This window comes from Labrus bergylta, chromosome 16 (assembly GCF_963930695.1).
Source record: "Labrus bergylta chromosome 16, fLabBer1.1, whole genome shotgun sequence".
In the NCBI taxonomy this organism is placed as follows: Eukaryota; Metazoa; Chordata; class Actinopteri; order Labriformes; family Labridae; genus Labrus; species Labrus bergylta.
The window spans coordinates 19818556-19837476 of NC_089210.1; the positions used below are offsets into that span (position 1 = coordinate 19818556).

General features: G+C 39.0%; 2 protein-coding genes across 9 annotated transcripts in view; one reads left to right on the top strand and one right to left on the bottom strand.

The window, feature by feature from the left end:
• Window positions 1-18921, bottom strand: part of LOC110003401 (septin-9) — a 90562-nt gene that overhangs the window by 18461 nt on the left and 53180 nt on the right. Inside the window, exon 1 of one of the 6 annotated variants that reach the window (XM_020658970.3) lies at window positions 3084-3217. The exons of the other annotated variants lie outside the window; for them this stretch is intronic. The gene's annotated coding sequence lies outside the window, so the exon portion shown is untranslated. Of the gene's footprint in view, window positions 1-3083; window positions 3218-18921 lie in introns of those variants that run through there. 6 annotated transcript variants of the gene reach the window in all.
• LOC110003402 (uncharacterized) lies at window positions 9229-18552 on the top strand. Of its 3 annotated transcripts, none has more exons than XM_065964757.1 (3): window positions 9229-9387; window positions 12616-15189; window positions 16455-18552. In XM_065964757.1, exon 2 carries the CDS (start codon window positions 12617-12619, stop codon window positions 13556-13558), a length of 942 nt encoding a protein of 313 aa, XP_065820829.1. In that variant the 5' UTR covers window positions 9229-9387; window position 12616; the 3' UTR covers window positions 13559-15189; window positions 16455-18552. The 3 variants fall into 3 exon arrangements, with proteins under 3 accessions (XP_065820829.1, XP_020514627.2, XP_065820830.1); XM_020658971.3 differs by having other exon boundaries at window positions 16526-18552; XM_065964758.1 differs by having other exon boundaries at window positions 18165-18552.

Sequence of the window (18921 nt, forward strand, 5' to 3'; positions counted from 1 at the left end):
GTGAAACAGAAGGGGTTGCTATCTATCTTGATTTCCCTCTGCTAAAGTCATTACGTCATTTTCGATGGTAGCTTTATCGAGGTAGAGAGGACATGGCTGCTTCCTGTCAGAAATCTATAGTTGAGGATACAGCGCCCTGTTTTATTTAAAGCTGTGTCAGTGTTTGGCTTAAAGCTAGCAAGAAAATAAGACATGATAGAAAGACAAATCAGTGTCCAAATATTGTTTAGAGACTGATTTGGGACGGATAAAGTATAAGTATAAGTATAAGTATAATCAACATGATTCAGGATGTCACGTTGCAGAGCGGTAAAGAGCTTGCAGTCAGAGCAAAGATAAAAAATGTGAGATCAAAAAATGCTGACAACAGGATTTGTTAGTGCAAGAGCTGGAGATTAGGAGGTACATTTTGGTTTCGATTAGGAAATAAAAGCCTGTGTTCAGCAGGTTTTTTGGGGGGTTTTTGGTCAACAAATTAAACCTAATTACTGCATTCCATTAGGTATATAAATAATCTAAGCCACACTGGTCTAGCCTAAGTGTATTTAAAGAGATTAGGGTTATTTAAGGTATTTTCTTTTACCAATCATTTATTTCTTTAATTTAAAAAATATGGGGCTGCACAGTGCTGCAGTCGTTAGTGCTGTCGCCTCACGGCACCAAGGTTTCTGGTTCGAATCCCCCGTCGGATGTGTGGGTTAGGTTAATTAGTGACTCTGAATTGTACATACAGGGATGTAAGTGTGGCTTGTCTGTCTCTATATGTCAGCCCTGTGATGGACTGCAGAACAGTCTAGGGTGTGCCACGCCTCTTGGCCAATGACAACAGGGATTAAAATCAGAGCTATAGCTAAAGGAAAATGAGCAACACTGTTGACTTAAACTAAAAAGGTGCATCACCTGACAGTGTAGAGTTGGGAAACATCAGAGCACTTACAATATGTAGTGTATAACTTTCTACATACACGCACAAGTCAATCATTCTTATCAACAACCCAACCAGGAGGATCCCTGATCCCTCCGACTCTTATCGTGCATGTCATATAGAGCCTGTCACCCTGGTCCTCTCCCCAGCTTTAGGAGCTGTATTTATGGACTGTGTCTGACCCACATACAAAGCTCAGGAGTACAACACACAACAAAGACCAAACTACTGAATATGATCATTTGACAGGTTTATAACATTTAACATTGTTTCCATCTAGACAGTTGACTGGATATGAATATTTGTATTTTCTAACAGTTATGAAATCCAGTTTGAGTGAGGTCAATTATTTTGACTTCATAGCTGATATCATCATTTCACCTTTAAAATGGTGCTAGCATCAAAACAAATGTCATTGATGTCTTTGCTCCACAGCACTACAAGTGAAATACCAGGTGCATCTCATATAATAATACAGTCCCTGGAAGTCTTTAGAAGACATGCTCTACTCTGAAATTCAGAATAAGTCTAGCACTAAAAGTAGTTCAATAGTTTCCAGGTTCTGTTTCTCTTATTTCCTGAATGTTACCTTAAGGAAAACATTTGAATTCTAAAGACTTTATGTCAAATGTTTCAAAACAAGTGAACAGAAATGCACAGGTTCATGCACTTCCACAATCCAGAAAACTCAAAGCTGCTATTCTGAAAATGTACTCCTGAAACACTTTCACAATTTTAAATTACAGAGCTCCGCTTAAATTCATGAAATATTTTGCATTTTAAAGCTATGATGCAGAATTCCACAATAGATGCATAATCTTACTGACAGACTTATTGGCTGCAACACGAGACACAGAAGGTAACGATGACCTTTTCAGCGTCCCGTCAGACCCTGGTGAAAGGCCAATGTCTGTTCTCGCCTGGCAATGCAGTGGGGCCACAACAGAGCTCCTTTCAACAGCCCTGAGTGCGACACTGTGTGTCTATGTGTGTGTGTGTGTGCGCATGTTTGTGCAAAGCAGAGGTGGTTGCCTCTCCTCTCTGGAAAAGTCAAGGTTGGTTGCTGTTTTCCATCAGTCTGATACTGTCAGAAGGTCAAAGCTTTGTATTTCTAAGGTCACTCTGAACCAAAAACCCTGGATGATACAATTTTCAGGCTCTTGTTCCAGTTGCAATACTTTGTCACCTAAAAACAGCTACATAAACAAAAAAAACCCATGAAAGCAGACATGTATAAATAAACTTAACAAAGAAACTTAAAAAGTTTGAGTGGAAGAAAATCACTCAAACCGATCCAAAAAAAGAAAGCATTTCCTAAGATTTTGGTCATAATTTGATATAAAGGCGCTTCCAACTGGAAAGAAACAAGGACTACTTTCCACTGATTATCATTAACTTCTAAGAGGAGGTCCTTTCTGTGCTTTCCAAAACAGAAACTAAACTAAATGATTCACTTCAGCCTACTGACCACATATGTGGAGCTAACCTTTGCTGCACACACACACAAAGTCTAAAAGCCAGTGGTGGTAATGGATCACTGTCAGAAACAGCAGAAGACGTCCAGCGTGTGGACGGACAAAATCAAGAGCCAGGAAACATGAAGACACAGAAAAGTTAATTCAAACAGTTAGAGGCAGAGACGGGATGGAACATCCCTCGGTTTTTACAGAAAGTGTGTGTGTGTGTGTGTTATGCAAAGGCGGATTGATTACAAAGCCTGCCACAGAGCACACACACACAAAATGTAGGGGATGGAAGACCGAGGGAATTCAAACCGTGCCTGAACAATACCAATTACACACGATAAAAAACATGCTAAACCTGAGTGAACAAACTGAAAAACTAGATGTGAAAATATTTCTTTTTGCAGCCAACATTTCCAAAAAGCCACATAGCACATCTAGCTTGACACCCAACTGCTCAAAACAACAGTACGATATGGACACTGCTGGGATCCTGAGTCAAGTATGGAAAGGCATGCAGAGATATTTATCAACTGAAGTAGGAAAAAACAACAGATAATCAAATCTCCGAAGTGGAGAAACATGCAAAAAACAACAGACAACAACAGAACACGACATGTACTCCCTCTCTTTTTCAACTGCTTTCTAACAAACACACACGACACACATTCTCTCCCGGTATGTTAAACACTCACCTCGTGAAGTGTGTGTACTGTAAGCGTGTGTGTGAGTCGTCCCCTCTGCCAAAGCGCGGCGCTCCAGTGAGAGGCCAAATTCTGCTGTAGCTCTGAAAGCTCCCTGCCTGCCCCTCCCACCCTTCCATGTCAAATGACTCAGCAGAGAAGGCAGCAAGCCACGCCCATTTCCTTCCAATATCTCTCCCCCTCCCCCCCCACCTCCGACAGGGCAGAAAAGCCCTCACAGTCACTACACCTCAAATTTAAGGAGAGAAGGAGTATGAAAAAGTATCGGTTTTAAAACATTTTTAATGGAATAAGCTGAAGATTTAGAGGAAAAAGAAGGCAGAGACTGTGTGTGAATATATCTACACTGATGGTGACCCCAGACTAAAAGCCAGCTGACTGTCCTTCCTTTTACCTCCAGGGATCATTTACAACCCCAATTACCTGGCCTGACCCTCTCATCAGCTCCTCCAGCTCTGTATTCATCACATCCCTCTCATTCCTCTCACACGGACCTGAAACACTCATCCCAAAAACTAGGGAGATTTTCCTTTGACTTTACATCTGCTGGTGCTTTCATCAACTCTGCTTTCCAAAACACAAACATTTGGGAGTTGTGTTTTTGATAAAGCAATTTTCACTCAGGCTCTTAAATATGCAGATTGAGGAGAGGATACAGAGACATTTAATCTTTCTCTAAAAGGAGTAAATAATCATAAAAGTAGGGGTTTGGATTGAACAATACCACTAGAAAAAAAACAAAAAAAGCAAACACATCCTGACAACTATGGTGATGTAGACATGTTATATTATATTTAGTATAAAGCTATCATAACATTACAGATGAGGAAACACTCAGTAGAGATCTTCTAGAAATAGATGGCTGTTGTTTCCTGGAGCTGTATGTTTGGTCTTTTTTCTTGTCAATGTAAGCTGCCACAGACACAACATCTTAAAACAGTATTGTTGTTTTGCTGGAATTCTCTGAGTGGGATGAGTTCTCAAACATTTCCATTTCATGTTTACAGTCTTGAGTTATCAAGTGACGGGTCTATTTTGTGTGCAGACCGTCTACCGCAGGAAGTTAGTTTTAGAAGAATGTGTTCGATCACATGGTCACTAAAATTTCAAACATTTTAATAGTATGGCATCATTACAAAATGCAATCCAAATCCAAAATGAAATCTTGTGGGCAAGGAAAACGCCATTTCTAACTTAAGTATCATTTGGTATTTTGTCTGTTTTTTTCCTTCTTCATTGACTTTCAGTGTAAAAAGCTTCAAAAACAACTTATATGGGTCAAATTATTTTCTTTTTTCATGAGAAATAGATATTGTTATCTTAAATCGATGATGTAAAGCTTCATTGACCTCATAGAAAGAGGCTGTTGTCCTTGAAGCGGACGGCCTGGGTTTGAATCCAACCTGTGGCTTCTTTCCAGCACGTCTTTCCCCACATTTCAGACTCTATCCTATCTCTACAATACAGGCATAGAAAGCTCAAAAATAAATACTCAGAGGAGGAGCTTTCAGCGAGGGTTCTCTGTAATCTCCTATGGTCTATTTACATTTAAAGGATATTAAAATGATCCACCAAAAATACAAAAAAACAAAGAACATGCAGTCTTCATTTATTTTTAACCCTGAGCGCAAAGCAATGACTTTGTCAGATTACTGTTCTTATGGGGTTTGTATATTTGTGTGATTAAAGAGGAGAGGAAACAGCTGTCTCCAGGATGTGTAATTACACACACACACACACACACACACACACACACACACACACACACACACACACACACACACACACACACACACACACACACACACACACACACACACACACACACACACACACACACACACACACACACACACACACACACACACACACACACACACACACACACACACACACACACACACACACACACACACACACACACACACACACACACACACACACACACACACACACACACACACACACACACACACACACACACACACACACACACACACACACACACAAAAAGCAGGACATGCTGGAAAGATGGATGGCTTTCAACTCATTATGCCGATTAGCTGCCAAAATAAACCCTCACATCAGTGTTGAATCCCTGCCACACCCAGCGCAAGAAATTAAACCACATCCATCTGAGCGATCCGAGTCATCATTATGGGCCTTAGAGATTTTGCACTATACCAATATATACACACAAGATATTAAAAAAAAACTTCACACACACATCCTTGTAAGTGTGATCAAAACCAGGTCTTACCAAATAAGGAGTTAAAATAAAGCTGTTATGCTAAGTTTTACAACATGGGTAACGGTACATTTTCCCAAACCAGGGGCCCTCGTCTTAAAACTGTCCAGTCTTTGCCTTCTCTCTTCATCTCCCTCTCTCTGAAACTCCACTCTATTGCCCAATAAAAAAAACAGTCAGTGTTTGAAAACTGGCAGGAGTTTCCAGTGGGCTTAGAAGAGAGTTTTCTGGTCTGTTTTCCCACAGGAGTTCTTTAAATAGGCAAACAAAACTGACCCATGGATGATGCACAAAAGATAACGATAGGAGGACATGCAACGTGTCACTCTAACCAAAACACAGAATACTAAAGCATGCTGAAATGAAAAAAAAAAAAAAATCCCCCCTCCTCTTGTGTTCTTACAAAGCTGTGACTCCACAGTGAACCCACAGAGTGTGCCAAGCATCATTTGTTTGATTCCACACCAGTTGGCATGCTCATTTTATTACAGAGTTGCTGCCCTTTTAAAATGAAAAAGACCTTGATTTTGACGAGACATGAGCTGGATAGACAGAAAGTCTGTGGCAGGGGCTGATGTTTCTGGGCCGTGTTGAGCCAACATGGTGTCATGTATTGGCAGGAGGAGTACAGGGCTGCCTGGCCGACCCCCTCGCAGAGTTCCACACAGCTGTCCAAAGTCTTTCATAACGCAGAAACATGAGGAATAGAAGAAGCATGACTCACTGGGTGAATCATTAAAAAAAAAAAAAAAAACTTCACTCACTGGTCTTTTCTTCCTCTGCAGAGTGTTCACTATCTTTAAACATTCATGTGAAATAAATGTAGCAAAGGGACCAAAGGGAGACATCTGACATCTGTTAGGTTGATTCAACATATCATTAATTACCTTAAAGTATGTATACAAGTATGTCAAGCTGTGCTGTTAACCTGAGCATGTTGAGGTTAATCCAAAAAGACACAAAGTGAGAGGAAAAGCTTTGAGAGCATTGTTTGTGTGATGGTCTTGTGCTGCCCATGTGAAAGATGTGGGTGGAGACCACAGAGGAACTAAATGTTTCCTTTGTGTGTGTTTTTTGTTTTTTTTCCTATTTCTGCTTCTGACTTCCAAAAGCTTTATACAGTATATCAATAGATCATACAATGAGTGAACCCATTTGTGTATGCATGAGTGTCAAATGATGAAACTATGTTTCTGGTTAAAATGATCATTAACCATGTCCCGTGTATGTGTATATATACACACAAACACAGCAGATTCCACCTGATCTGTATTGTTCAGTCTCTCAATGTAAACTTGAGTTTGCGCTCAAAGCAGGTGTGTGAGACTAACTACCTGTGTGACAGCATCTCCTGCTGGCTGCTGACGGAGTTGCAGCAGTGCAAGCTTAAAGACTGAAAAGAGTCTTAAAACATCAGTCACACAAAGTTAACTCTTCCTCATTCTGTAGGAAAGCAAGGGAAAGGCACAGATATACCTTTTTGATGTACAAATAATCTCAAAGGACGTAGGAAAAAAGTCAATTTAACGTTTTTGTCCTGCAGAGAGTTTGTTAAATAAATCTTGAACAAAACTCGGAGGACTTCTGGTCTGAAATCATAACATTGGTTAAAACTAAACTATAATCTTTTGTTACTAGTAATCATTGTCTCTTAACACTTCATTCCTCACTCCCACATTTACAGACTCAATAAATGCACAACTGCAAATAAAAATGATCAGCTCTTTGTAATTCTACACGCATACAGCTAATAAATCCCAACATACATTTGAAGGGGGTACTACTTTGGAAAAAAAAAAAAAAACATAAGTTTCCTTCCAACAGTTGTATTTCTAAACTTCCAGAAATCAGCAGCAGTAACCGTTTTTTTCTTAAGTTTCATTACTAGAGAAACAGAAACTTAAGGAGTCGACTCTGCTCTCACACAAACACAGAGACCAGACGTCCCCCGACAGCCGACCAGTGCAGCTGAGGTGAGCTCTTTTTATTTACTGCTAAGTTCTTTATTCACCCAGAAACTACTTCACATGAATGTTGTTCAGCACTTATATTCAACTTCTGATTCTAAAATCTGGCCATGTGCCTTGAGAGGATGCATTCATGCTGAATCTGTAGATAGAGATGAGGTAGATGTGGAAAATGTGTATGAATATCCTTTTGATGTGTGAAATACTACCCATGAAATTAAAATCAGATCACTGAAAGAGGAACTTTAGCTGTCTGGACCAATCGTTCCACAAACGCACAAACTGATTGAGAACACAGATTTGGGATGAATAATGACAGCTATAACTTTCTACACATTTTTACAGGATGATGAAGATTACAGGAAGAGTCGCATATTGTGTGTCTCTGCTCTTTCTTCTGAACTCTGTGTCAGCTGTGAAAAAGCTCAACTCCATCAGTGAATTGAAGAGAATCGACTTCGGCCGATCTGTACCTGCACACACTCTCGTGCTTCTCCACTGGTTCGCCCACACGATATTCATTGATGATAACAATGAAATACAGCTGACCTTCGACCCAAGAAATGGAGATTATGGCTCACATCATTTCCACAACTATGAGGCTTTGTTGGACCCTCCGCCTCAAGGTCAGCGCTACTACATTGTTGGCAACGTTGATCAACGCACAACAGTTCAGCTTCCATCTCATGTTGTAAATCCTCCAGCTTTACTTGAGGGAGGAAACAGGGACAGGATCATTATTAGAGTCAGGGGGCAGAGGATTGACCAGGTGTACATCACACAGCATTCTCACAACCAGGGGACGCCATGGTATGATCCAAACCATACCTACCAGATCAGTAAGGACCTCTTAAGACAGATCAGAGAGTTTGCTATGAGAGGAAACCAACGGACTCTGATGAGTCTTCGGAACCGGTTTGGGAGCAACGCTGATGTGTCCACCATCAGAAACACATGGGGGAACCTCGCCTGCCTTGGACTGTTTTTGTGTATTGTGATGAAGGGACATGTCTACTTTCAGGAACAAAGCAGAAGACCAGAAAGTAGTAACAGTCATGTATCTACTGGGAACAGAGTGTCAGGCATTAAGCCCACCTCTGAATCCAGAAACAACAACCAGTGCCTGTGCGACTGTTTGCTTATTGTCCTCTTCATCATTGGTTTACTTTTTATGTTCTTCCTCAGCAACAGAGGGCAGAGGGTCTTTTGAGTTTAAGTCCAATTTAGTCAGTCGTTCAACTTCATTCAGACTAGAATCAGTGATCAGCACATCTTATTCATAAGAGGAAGTGATCAGTGGTTTATACATGTTTGTGTTGTGTTGAAATATCTGCATTAATTAAACTGAATTATCCGTCTGATCAATGTCAGAGTTTTTATTCTAAGATCAAGGAAACCAAAACACAAATGAGCACAGAGATCAGAATATATACCATGTGTCATTAGATTAAAGAACCAGTAGATGTTGGATCACACATTCTTTTTTTAATTGCTCAAACTGTTCTTATTGTTAGAGTGGCACGATGTAATGGACCTACCATTTTATCTCTTTACTGTAATGTCTTGAAAATCCTTTTTAACATTCTTGCACATCATTTCAACTTAAAGAATTCTTAAAGGACAAATATTTTCTCTAATTTATGGGTTTATTGGACATGTCAGCATAAACTTGACCTGGTGGACTAAAGACATCCTTGGTAACATCCTTAATAAGCCAGACTCTCAACAACTAGTAGTGCCTCACCCAGTGTCAAAACTTGATCTGCATGCCAATTAAAATTATCAGATGACTCACAGGTTTCCTCATTCCTTCACAATCATTCCACTCTTAACTGCAGACAGAAATAATCTTTGCATTTCTACAAGCACATTACCTGTTAATCCTGACAAACACTTTAAGGGAGCACTATTTTCTCTGAGAAGACAGTAAAACATCAGCTGTATTACAACACTTCCTGTTACACCGGGCAGTGTCTTTTTTTCTTTCAGTTTCATTTCCAGAGAAGCCGTAACTTTGGGAGTTTAACTTTTGTCACAGAGACAAAAAGAGCAGACGTCTCTCGGCAGCAGGTCGGCACAGGTGAGCTCTCATTTATTATTGACTGATTACTAGTTTTTGGTTTTCTTTCATGTCAGTGAAACACAAATCTAACATTTTATAAAGGTTCTTTACTTTAGAACAGTGGTTCTCAAACCTTTTAGACTGCGTACCACCTCCGAAAATATTTGGCTCTCCAAGTACCACCATTATGGTAGATGTTAAAATACACTGTAGGCCTATTTCTACACACATTTTACGCAGGTGGTTATTTATTATTGACTTTTGACAGCCACACTATAGGACTACTAAGGGCTAGCGCTAGAACTGGCACTTAAACTAACACAACACTGACATTTGCCCAAATCAAAAAAAGTGCAGCACAATAAAAATGACTTTATACCAACAACCTGTTTGAAAATATTTAGTCTCCAGTGTTTCCCACACAAACACGATACCTGGGCCCAAGTATATTTCCGACCTGTTCTCATTTAATTTTTCATTTATTCATAAAATTGCTGCGTGCCTGAGAGAGCGAGAGGGAGCGGGGGAGAGAGAGAGTGCGCGAGAGAGTGCAGGCGCGCACTCCACAGGCTCTGTGCAACCAGAGCCGCTGTATTATAAGTCTCTGCATTCAACATGGCAAAACTGCCTTTAAAAAAAAAAAAATCCCTCTCGACTCCTGCAGTCCTGAGTGTTAACACTAGAACCGCCAAGACCGTCTGACGGACGGTTTGGGTTTTTATAATACAAATAACTCTTTATAAATAAAAACGTACGAGCCTCTCATCATGACTTTTCTTAAACATGTGTCTTGTATGTTTTTTTGAAGCCCATGTGTAACTAAAATAAAACACAAGATTTCTGAGCATTTATACCTCTAACCGCCGCCGCCTTCATATTGACGGCAGTTGAAAATGATACATTTCTCTGGATTGTTTTCGCGCGTCGTTTTATTTTTTTATTAGTTATTGTTTCTATTTATAGACTTCATATATATGTGCAGGAATTTAACAAAGAGCAACAGATAGATAGGATATACAAATAGATAGATAGAGACCATAGACAGATAGATACATGCTCATTCTTGAGCCGGCAAAGGAACAGAGAGAGGAACACCTGCGTGTCAAGGTCTGACGTCGGTGCTCACTGATCCACAGCATCCACAAGAGCTGAGAAGGAGGCAGTGTCAGACAAACACGCACTGCAAGAAAAATATGACCGTTGTCTCCTGCAAGGGGTGCAAGCGCCCTGTGAGTGGGAAGGGCACCTTAAAGGTTGAGCACTTTTGCCGCAAGTATGTGCATTACGTTCCGCGGCGCTGTCCAAGGTGCAGATCGTTCATTTGTTCATCTGTTTGTTTGTTCGCCGCTGCATCTGTTATGGATTTCTGCAGTTTTGTAGACTATATAGTTTGTCATGCCCATAGATAGCTGTGTTTTTGTTGTTGTTTTTGGCGTGCGTGTTGGTCAATGATTTCCTCTATGTCGGGGAAACAAACCCAGTTGCAGAGAGGAGGAGGAGCATCTGTGTTTATCTCTTTTTTTGCAGTGTTTTTATTAAAATGCATAGCCTAATATAGTCAAAAATATAATAGACTAAAAGTTATGTATATTTCATTATTGTAGAATGTGTTTTAGCAACGGGAGAGGTGGAGCAGCAGTAAAGAACGGCGCACTAAAAAAGCCAACAGATATTGTAAATTGACATGCAACATTTAAAAGGTTACCAATCCTGCCTTATGCTGATAGCCTATTTGGTTTGTAGATAAAAGTAAGTTGTATTTAACTTCATCAAAAAAAAAACATTATTTGTGTGCTTCTGAGCACAAACAATTTCATTTGCATATGCCGTCTGAAAGACGGCGGCGGCGCTTGGAGGTCCTAGTGTTAAGACAGCAAAATAGAGGAGAATCACATCAGCTTCAGAGCAAGAGAGAGAGAGAGAGGGTGAGCGACTGTCCGTACATGCATCAAAAAGTGAAGCTTCTCCTTGGCTCCGTTATGTACAGCTGCTTGCTGCCGATTGTGCTAAACTCCAATAAATAACAGAATATCTGTTGATGTAGGCCTACAGCTGCTTGCTGTAGATTCAGGACTGAACTATAACAGAATATTGAGTGGAACTTTTCAAAACGCGAGGCATACTCCTGTTGTTGTTTATGTCTGTGCGCGAGCAAAAATTGAGCAGATTAAAGTTGTTTGTTGCAAAAACTAAATTAATTAAGAGGGGAAAACACATTTGATATAAATACAACTCAATAGATACAAGACAGATAAGATAAGAGTATGACAAAAAAAATATGTCGTTTTATGCAGAACAGGTTTTTTCGTTTTTATATTGTGGAGATTTCTTTGCGTACCACCACAGGGAGCCCGCGTACCACCGGTGGTACCATAGTTTGAGTACCACTGCTGTAGAAGAAAACATTCTGTTAGAACGGTAAAACATTTTAAATAGATACAGAACAAAAGGAAACATTGTTGTAACTGGATGCTTTGTTTTCCTCGTCATTGTCACTGGGGGGATATTTTGGATTTAAAAACATTTGTATGTTTCAGTTGTTATGAAGTCCATAATGGGTAAGTATAAATAGGCCTATAATTGATCATTTTGCTTGTTTTAAACAAGTAGTTTGGTTGTTTTGAATTTTAAGATTTTAATTGTTGAATAGGTTTTTCTTATATTTTCTTGTAAATAATCAAATCGTATTTGATTTACGTTAGAAATAAAGATATCAATCAAGAAGTTGGTTATGAAATTAACGAGCAAAACATGTGGACTGACGTTTGTTTTTAAGGCAAACACTAATCTCACAATCCATCGCCTGACAATGATAAATGCCTTCTTTTACAGTCTGACTAGCTGAAGTGGGAGTTGAAAAACATTAGCTTGCGGATTGTTTACTGCACTTGCATGCTGATGTCTCCTCAAAGACATTAAATAAAGCTAAATCATTGATAGATTGCATTACAGCAGATTGCCTTTATGCTCTGGACAGTATCATATCTAATTCTAATATTTAAGTCGGCTAAATTAAATATGTTATGGTGTCAATTTGAAACTCAAAGTAAATAAACTTAAATCAAACTGTAAAGTAAATAAATCAAAAAACTGCTTTTGATTTGTTGAAGTCAGGTGACGAATTGAGATTTGCCCCCCTCCCCCCACTGCCTGAGGCTAATCATTTGATGCATGTCTGGTTAACACATGAATTTAAAATGTACAGAATGGATGATAACTGAAATAACTTTTCTAATGTTTTCACAGGATGATGAAGATGGCAGGAAGTGTCGAGTGTTGTTGCGTAACTCTGCTCTTTGCTCTTACCTCTGTGTCAGCTGTTCAAGAGCTGAATTCAATCAAGGATTTAAAGAAACTTGACCTTGGACCATCTGTACCTGAACACAGTCTGGTGCTGCTCTACTGGTTTGCCAACACAGTTATCATCAATCATAACAATGAAATACGGTTGACATTTGACCCAAGAAATGGAGATTACAGCTCACATCCTTATTACAACCATGAGAATTTGTTGGACCCACTGCCTCGAGCACAACACGACTACACTATTGGAAATCTCAATCAAGGCACGTCAGTTCGACTTCCATCTTATGTTGTCGATCCCCCAACTTCGTTTGCGGTAGGAAATATGGACAGGATCATAATCAGAGTCAGGGGAGATAGGATAGACCAGGTGTATCTCACACAGCATTACAGTGGTTATCACCACCATGGGACAAAATATGATCCAGCTCACACCTACCTGATCACAACGAACCTCTTAAGACAAATCAGAGAGTTTTCTATGGGAGGAAACTACCAGTCTTTACTGAATCTCCGAGACCGCTTTAGAAGTAATGCTGATGTTTCCCTCATCAGAAACACATTGGGAGACCTCGCCTGCCTTGGACTGTTTTTGTGTATTGTGATGAAGAGACAGATCGACTTTCGGGAACAAAGCAGAAGACCAGAAAACAGGAACAATGATGAGTCGAATGAGAACAGCAGTCCAGTCAATAACTATGAGAACAGAGGTCAAGTCAATAACTATGAGAACAGCAGTCCAGTCAATAACTATGAGAACAGAGGTCTGGTCAATGACTTCACAGAAGAACCCCAAAACGAAGACCAATGCCTGAGCTGTAGAACGATTTGTTTGGCCCTCATTTTCGTTGTGATTTTATTAATTGTAATTATAACTCACATATAAAAAATTTCAGTTAACATTAAGAAACAGATTTATTTTTGTAAGCTCCATAAAGCTGAGACTCTTTGGGATTTAAGTCCTAGAAAGCCAGACACTGAACTTTATTCAGACTAGAATAAGTGATCACTACAACCTGCTTATCCAAGACAGGAGGTGATCATTCTTTTTTATCATTAATTGGGTTTGTACAGGTGCACCGACTGAGCGACAGGTGACTGAAAAAATGAATACCAGCATGTCACGCCTTGTGAAAATCAGAAATGAGAATCAGCCAAAGAAACTGCAACCAGTGCATCTCTAATTGAATCAGTGCCACAGAGGTCAAAGGCCACAGGTTTGTATGTCAGACACTGAATACATTTGCTGTTAATGTCTTTTTCTGTTAATTTTCCTGTCCTGAGAAATTACAATAGATCAAAAATAGTATATTTGTACCATTAAGGACTAATTTTGTCAGAGAAAGAATCCAGTGATGGAGTTCTTGGAATTACACTGTAAAGCACACAGGGAGGCCATGTTTAATACAAATTATAACTGAGGAGGAGCATTCGGTGGATCATTTGACAGAAGGACCCAGGGTGTGATGAGGGAATGATTAAATGTACTATCAAATACCAGGAAACATATAAAGTAGTCAAATATTAACTCAGTACAAGATAATATAATGTTATGATTCTACTCCTTCTAGGCTCCACAGGATGGGCTTGAAGACAAGACAGAAATGCCAAATATAAAAACATAACTCTGGAGTGATAAAGGAAGGGGTTGTCATGGCTTCCTAAGTAATCCTCAGATAATGGAAAAGAACGTCTTCTTCATATTTTATAACAGGGATAGAATCTATGTTAGAAATATTGTCTTATGAACAAATGTTGGCTAGAATCAATGATGTAGGTGAGAACCTAAAGAGTTCATGGGGTCGCTTTCTTGCTGTAATGAACTGTTTGACTGACTGTGGCTGCTAAATGTTTCTATGCTATGTGCAACGTATCACAGGCCTTTTGGATCATTTGTAACAAAGTGATGATATGGTTTGTTTGTCCTTTAAATAAAAAATCTTCAATGATTAAAAAGTACATAGACTGCATTTTTGAGGAGCCTTTCCTGGCTTCTAACCACTCACACACATTCATACAATAATGTAGTGCCATGCAACACTACTGAACAGCCAATCTGTCGCACACATTCATTCACTACAGGCTGTGACTTTTTTACATATCATGCAGGTCTATACTACAACCAGTAGCTCCTCAGTCTGGAGTAAAAACTAATAGTAAAATCTGGACCTGCACTGGCTTGTTTCCATCCTTAACCAGCCCATAATGAGAAGACTCAGACGATGCACAGATTTCCTCCTCCCTTTGAAGAATTACTCATTGAATAAATGTAAAAAAAAAACAATCAGCTTTTTGCATTTCTACCAGCACAATGCAGGCGATCACTTTCACCTGAAGGGAGTACTACTTCAAGTGTTTCAAAGTTCAAGATTAAGTTTCATTCAAACTGTTATCAAACTGCTGTTAACCTCTAGACACACCTCAATTTAATTTCCATAGAAACTGTAACAAAGGGAGTTTTGTTTGCAGTCACACAAACACAGAGAGCAGACGTCCCTCTGCAGCCGACCAGCGCAGGTGAGCTCTCTTTTTTAACTGATTGACAGTTTTTGATTCACCAGGAAACTAATTCACATACATGATTTACAGCAACTGACTCAAGCTTCTTTGACTTTTTCCCTACTGTTACTACAACTATTTATTTGTAGAAAGAAAAAAAAAAAAGGTCAAATTTCATACAAAATAGTTGTACATTTGGAGGATGTTCAGGTAAACTGATTAAGCTTCATATTCAATATATAATAAAATAATTCCACAGAATGCAGACTGTCTTCCATTTCTAACACAGAGGCATTAAAAATCCCTTGAAACGTCATACTAGTCTGTACTCTACGATGGTTTCTTGAACGGTTCAAACCTGCAGCTCAAATGAAGCACAAACTTTATTCTGTTTAAGAAGTTCTAAGAAACATTTAGAGTAGATAGAGAAAAGAGGAAATACTGAGACGGTGTTTCTGCAATAAATAAAGAAAAGAGGACATACAGTGACTGCTGGGTGAATTTTATTTCCCTGCTACTGACACGGGGACATATTTGGCTTTTTGAAATACTTGTAACAATAGTTATTATTATAATTACTTTAATTTAGCTTTTTTATTAAAAATGTATTTTGATTGGAGATTTTAAGCAGGGGCAGATTAAGCAAACTATTAAAGCCGGAAATCCCTGAGTCAGCCAATTGAAGATTGACCAGGTTCATAAAAGGTTTATTTAGTTTTTGTATTGGGGTGTTAATCGTGTAGAGCCTTAAGTCTTTCAAACTTTATTTCCAACAAACATGTGATATAATCACTGGGAGGTAGATACGGGGTCGTTTGTAACTTCTTCATTTTATTTTTAGGATCCGGGCACCGAATGTACAAGGATTTTTGTTTCCTCATTCCTTTGTCTTGGTAAATTGGAAATTTGGCAGTTGTGATGTGCCCCAAAACTACTAAAAAATGTTCACAATGTCAAGATTGTGAAAGGCTCTTATTACTTAAGTCTGCCAATTTGACTTCATTTTTAAAATAATTCCCTTTTTAATCCACTTTTGAAACAAACTCCTCTTAGGTGATTTGTTCGATCTTCCCCCAAATTACAAATGTTGTAGACACATTGCAAAGTAACAGTTATCATAATAGATGTATTATTTTCAAGACTGAGAGTTTCTAATATTTCAATATCTTTTTAAGTTTAGAATTAACAAATCATGAAATAAAAATGACTACTGTAAAGCACATGGATTTGATGTGTATGGAGCTGATGATTAGTAACAGTGATAACTTTTTAAATGTCTACAGGATGATGAAGATGGCAGGAAGTGTCGAGTGTTGTTGCTTAACTCTGCTCTTTGCTCTTACCTCTGTGTCAGCTGTTCAAGTGCTGAATTCAATCAAGAATTTAAAGAAACTTGACTTTGGACCATCTGTACCTGAACACAGTCTGGTGCTGCTCTACTGGTTTGCCAACACAGTTATCATCAATCATAACAATGAAATACGGTTGACATTTGACCCAAGAAATGGAGATTACAGCTCACATCCTTATTACAACCATGAGAATTTGTTGGACCCACTGCCTCGAGCACAACACGACTACACTATTGGAAATCTCAATCAAGGCACGTCAGTTCGACTTCCATCTTATGTTGTCCATCCCCCAACTTCGTTTGCGGTAGGAAATATGGACAGGATCATAATCAGAGTCAGGGGAGATAGGATAGACCAGGTGTATCTCACACAGCATTACAGTGGTTATCACCACCATGGGACAGAATATGATCCAGCTCACACCTACCTGATCACAACGAACCTCTTAAGACAAATCAGAGAGTTTTCTATGGGAGGAAACTACCAGTCTTTACTGAATCTCCGAGACCGCTTTAGAAGTAATGCTGATGTTTCTTACATCAGGAACACATTGGGAGACCTCGCCTGCCTCGGACTGTTTTTGTGTATTGTGATGAAGAGACAGATCTACTTTCGGGAACAAAGCAGAAGACCAGAAAACAGGAACAATGATGAGTCGAATGAGAACAGCAGTCCAGTCAATAACTATGAGAACAGAGGTCAAGTCAATAACTATAAGAACACAGGTCGAGTCAATAACTATGAGAACACAGGTCAAGTCAATAACTATGAGAACAGAGGTCGAGTCAATAACTATGAGAACAGAGGTCAAGTCAATAACTATGAGAACAGAGGTCTGGTCAATGACTTCACAGAAGAACCCCAAAACGAAGACCAATGCCTGAGCTGTAGAATGATTTGTTTGGCCCTCATTTTCGTTGTGATTTTATTAATTGTAATTATAACTCACATATAAAAAAAATTTCAGTTGACATTAAGAAACAGATTTATTTTGTAAGCTCCATAAAGCTGAGACTCTTTGGGATTGAAGTCCTATAAAGCCAGACACTGAACTTTATTCAGACTAGAATAAGTGATCACTACAACCTGCTTATCCAAGACAGGAGGTGATCATTCTTTTTTATCATTAATTGGGTTTGTACAGGTGCACCGACTGAGCGACAGGTGACTGAAAAAATGAATACCAGCATGTCACGCCTTGTGAAAATCAGAAATGAGAATCAGCCAAAGAAACTGCAACCAGTGCATCTCTAATTGAATCAGTGCCACAGAGGTCAAAGGCCACAGGTTTTTATGTCAGACACTGAATACATTTGCTGTTAATGTCTTTTTCTGTTATTTTTCCTGTCCTGAGAAATTACAATAGATCAAAAATAGTATATATGTACCATTAAGGACTAATTTTGTCAGAGAAAGAATCCAGTGATGGAGTTCTTGGAATTACACTGTAAAGCACACAGTGAGGCCATGTTTAATACAAATAATAACTGAGGAGGAGCATTCGGTGGATCATTTGACAGAAGGACCCAGGGTGTGATGAGGGAATGATTAAATGTACTATCAAATACCAGGAAACATATAAAGTAGTCAAATATTAACTCAGTACAAGATAATATAATGTTATGATTCTACTCCTTCTAGGCTCCACAGGATGGGCTTGAAGACAAGACAGAAATGCCAAATATAAAAACATAACTCTGGAGTGATAAAGGAAGGGGTTGTCATGGCTTCCTAAGTAATCCTCAGATAATGGAAAAGAACGTCTTCTTCATATTTTATAACAGGGATAGAATCTATGTTAGAAATATTGTCTTATGAACAAATGTTGGCTAGAATCAATGATGTAGGTGAGAACCTAAAGAGTTCATGGGGTCGCTTTCTTGCTGTAATGAACTGTTTGACTGACTGTGGCTGCTAAATGTTTCTATGCTATGTGCAACGTATCACAGGCCTTTTGGATCATTTGTAACAAAGTGATGATATGGTTTGTTTGTCCTTTAAATAAAAAATCTTCAATGATTAAAAAGTACATAGACTGCATTTTTGAGGAGCCTTTCCTGGCTTCTAACCACTCACACACATTCATACAATAATGTAGTGCCATGCAACACTACTGAACAGCCAATCTGTCGCACACATTCATTCACTACAGGCTGTGACTTTTTTTACATATCATGCAGGTCTATACTACAACCAGTAGCTCCTCAGTCTGGAGTAAAAACTAATAGTAAAATCTGGACCTGCACTGGCTTGTGTCCATCCTTAACCAGCCCATAATGAGAAGACTCAGACCCAGATGATGCACAGATTTCCTCCTCCCTTTTTAGAATTACTCATTGAATAAATGTAAAAAAAAAAAAAACAATCAGCTTTTTGCATTTCTACCAGCACAATGCAG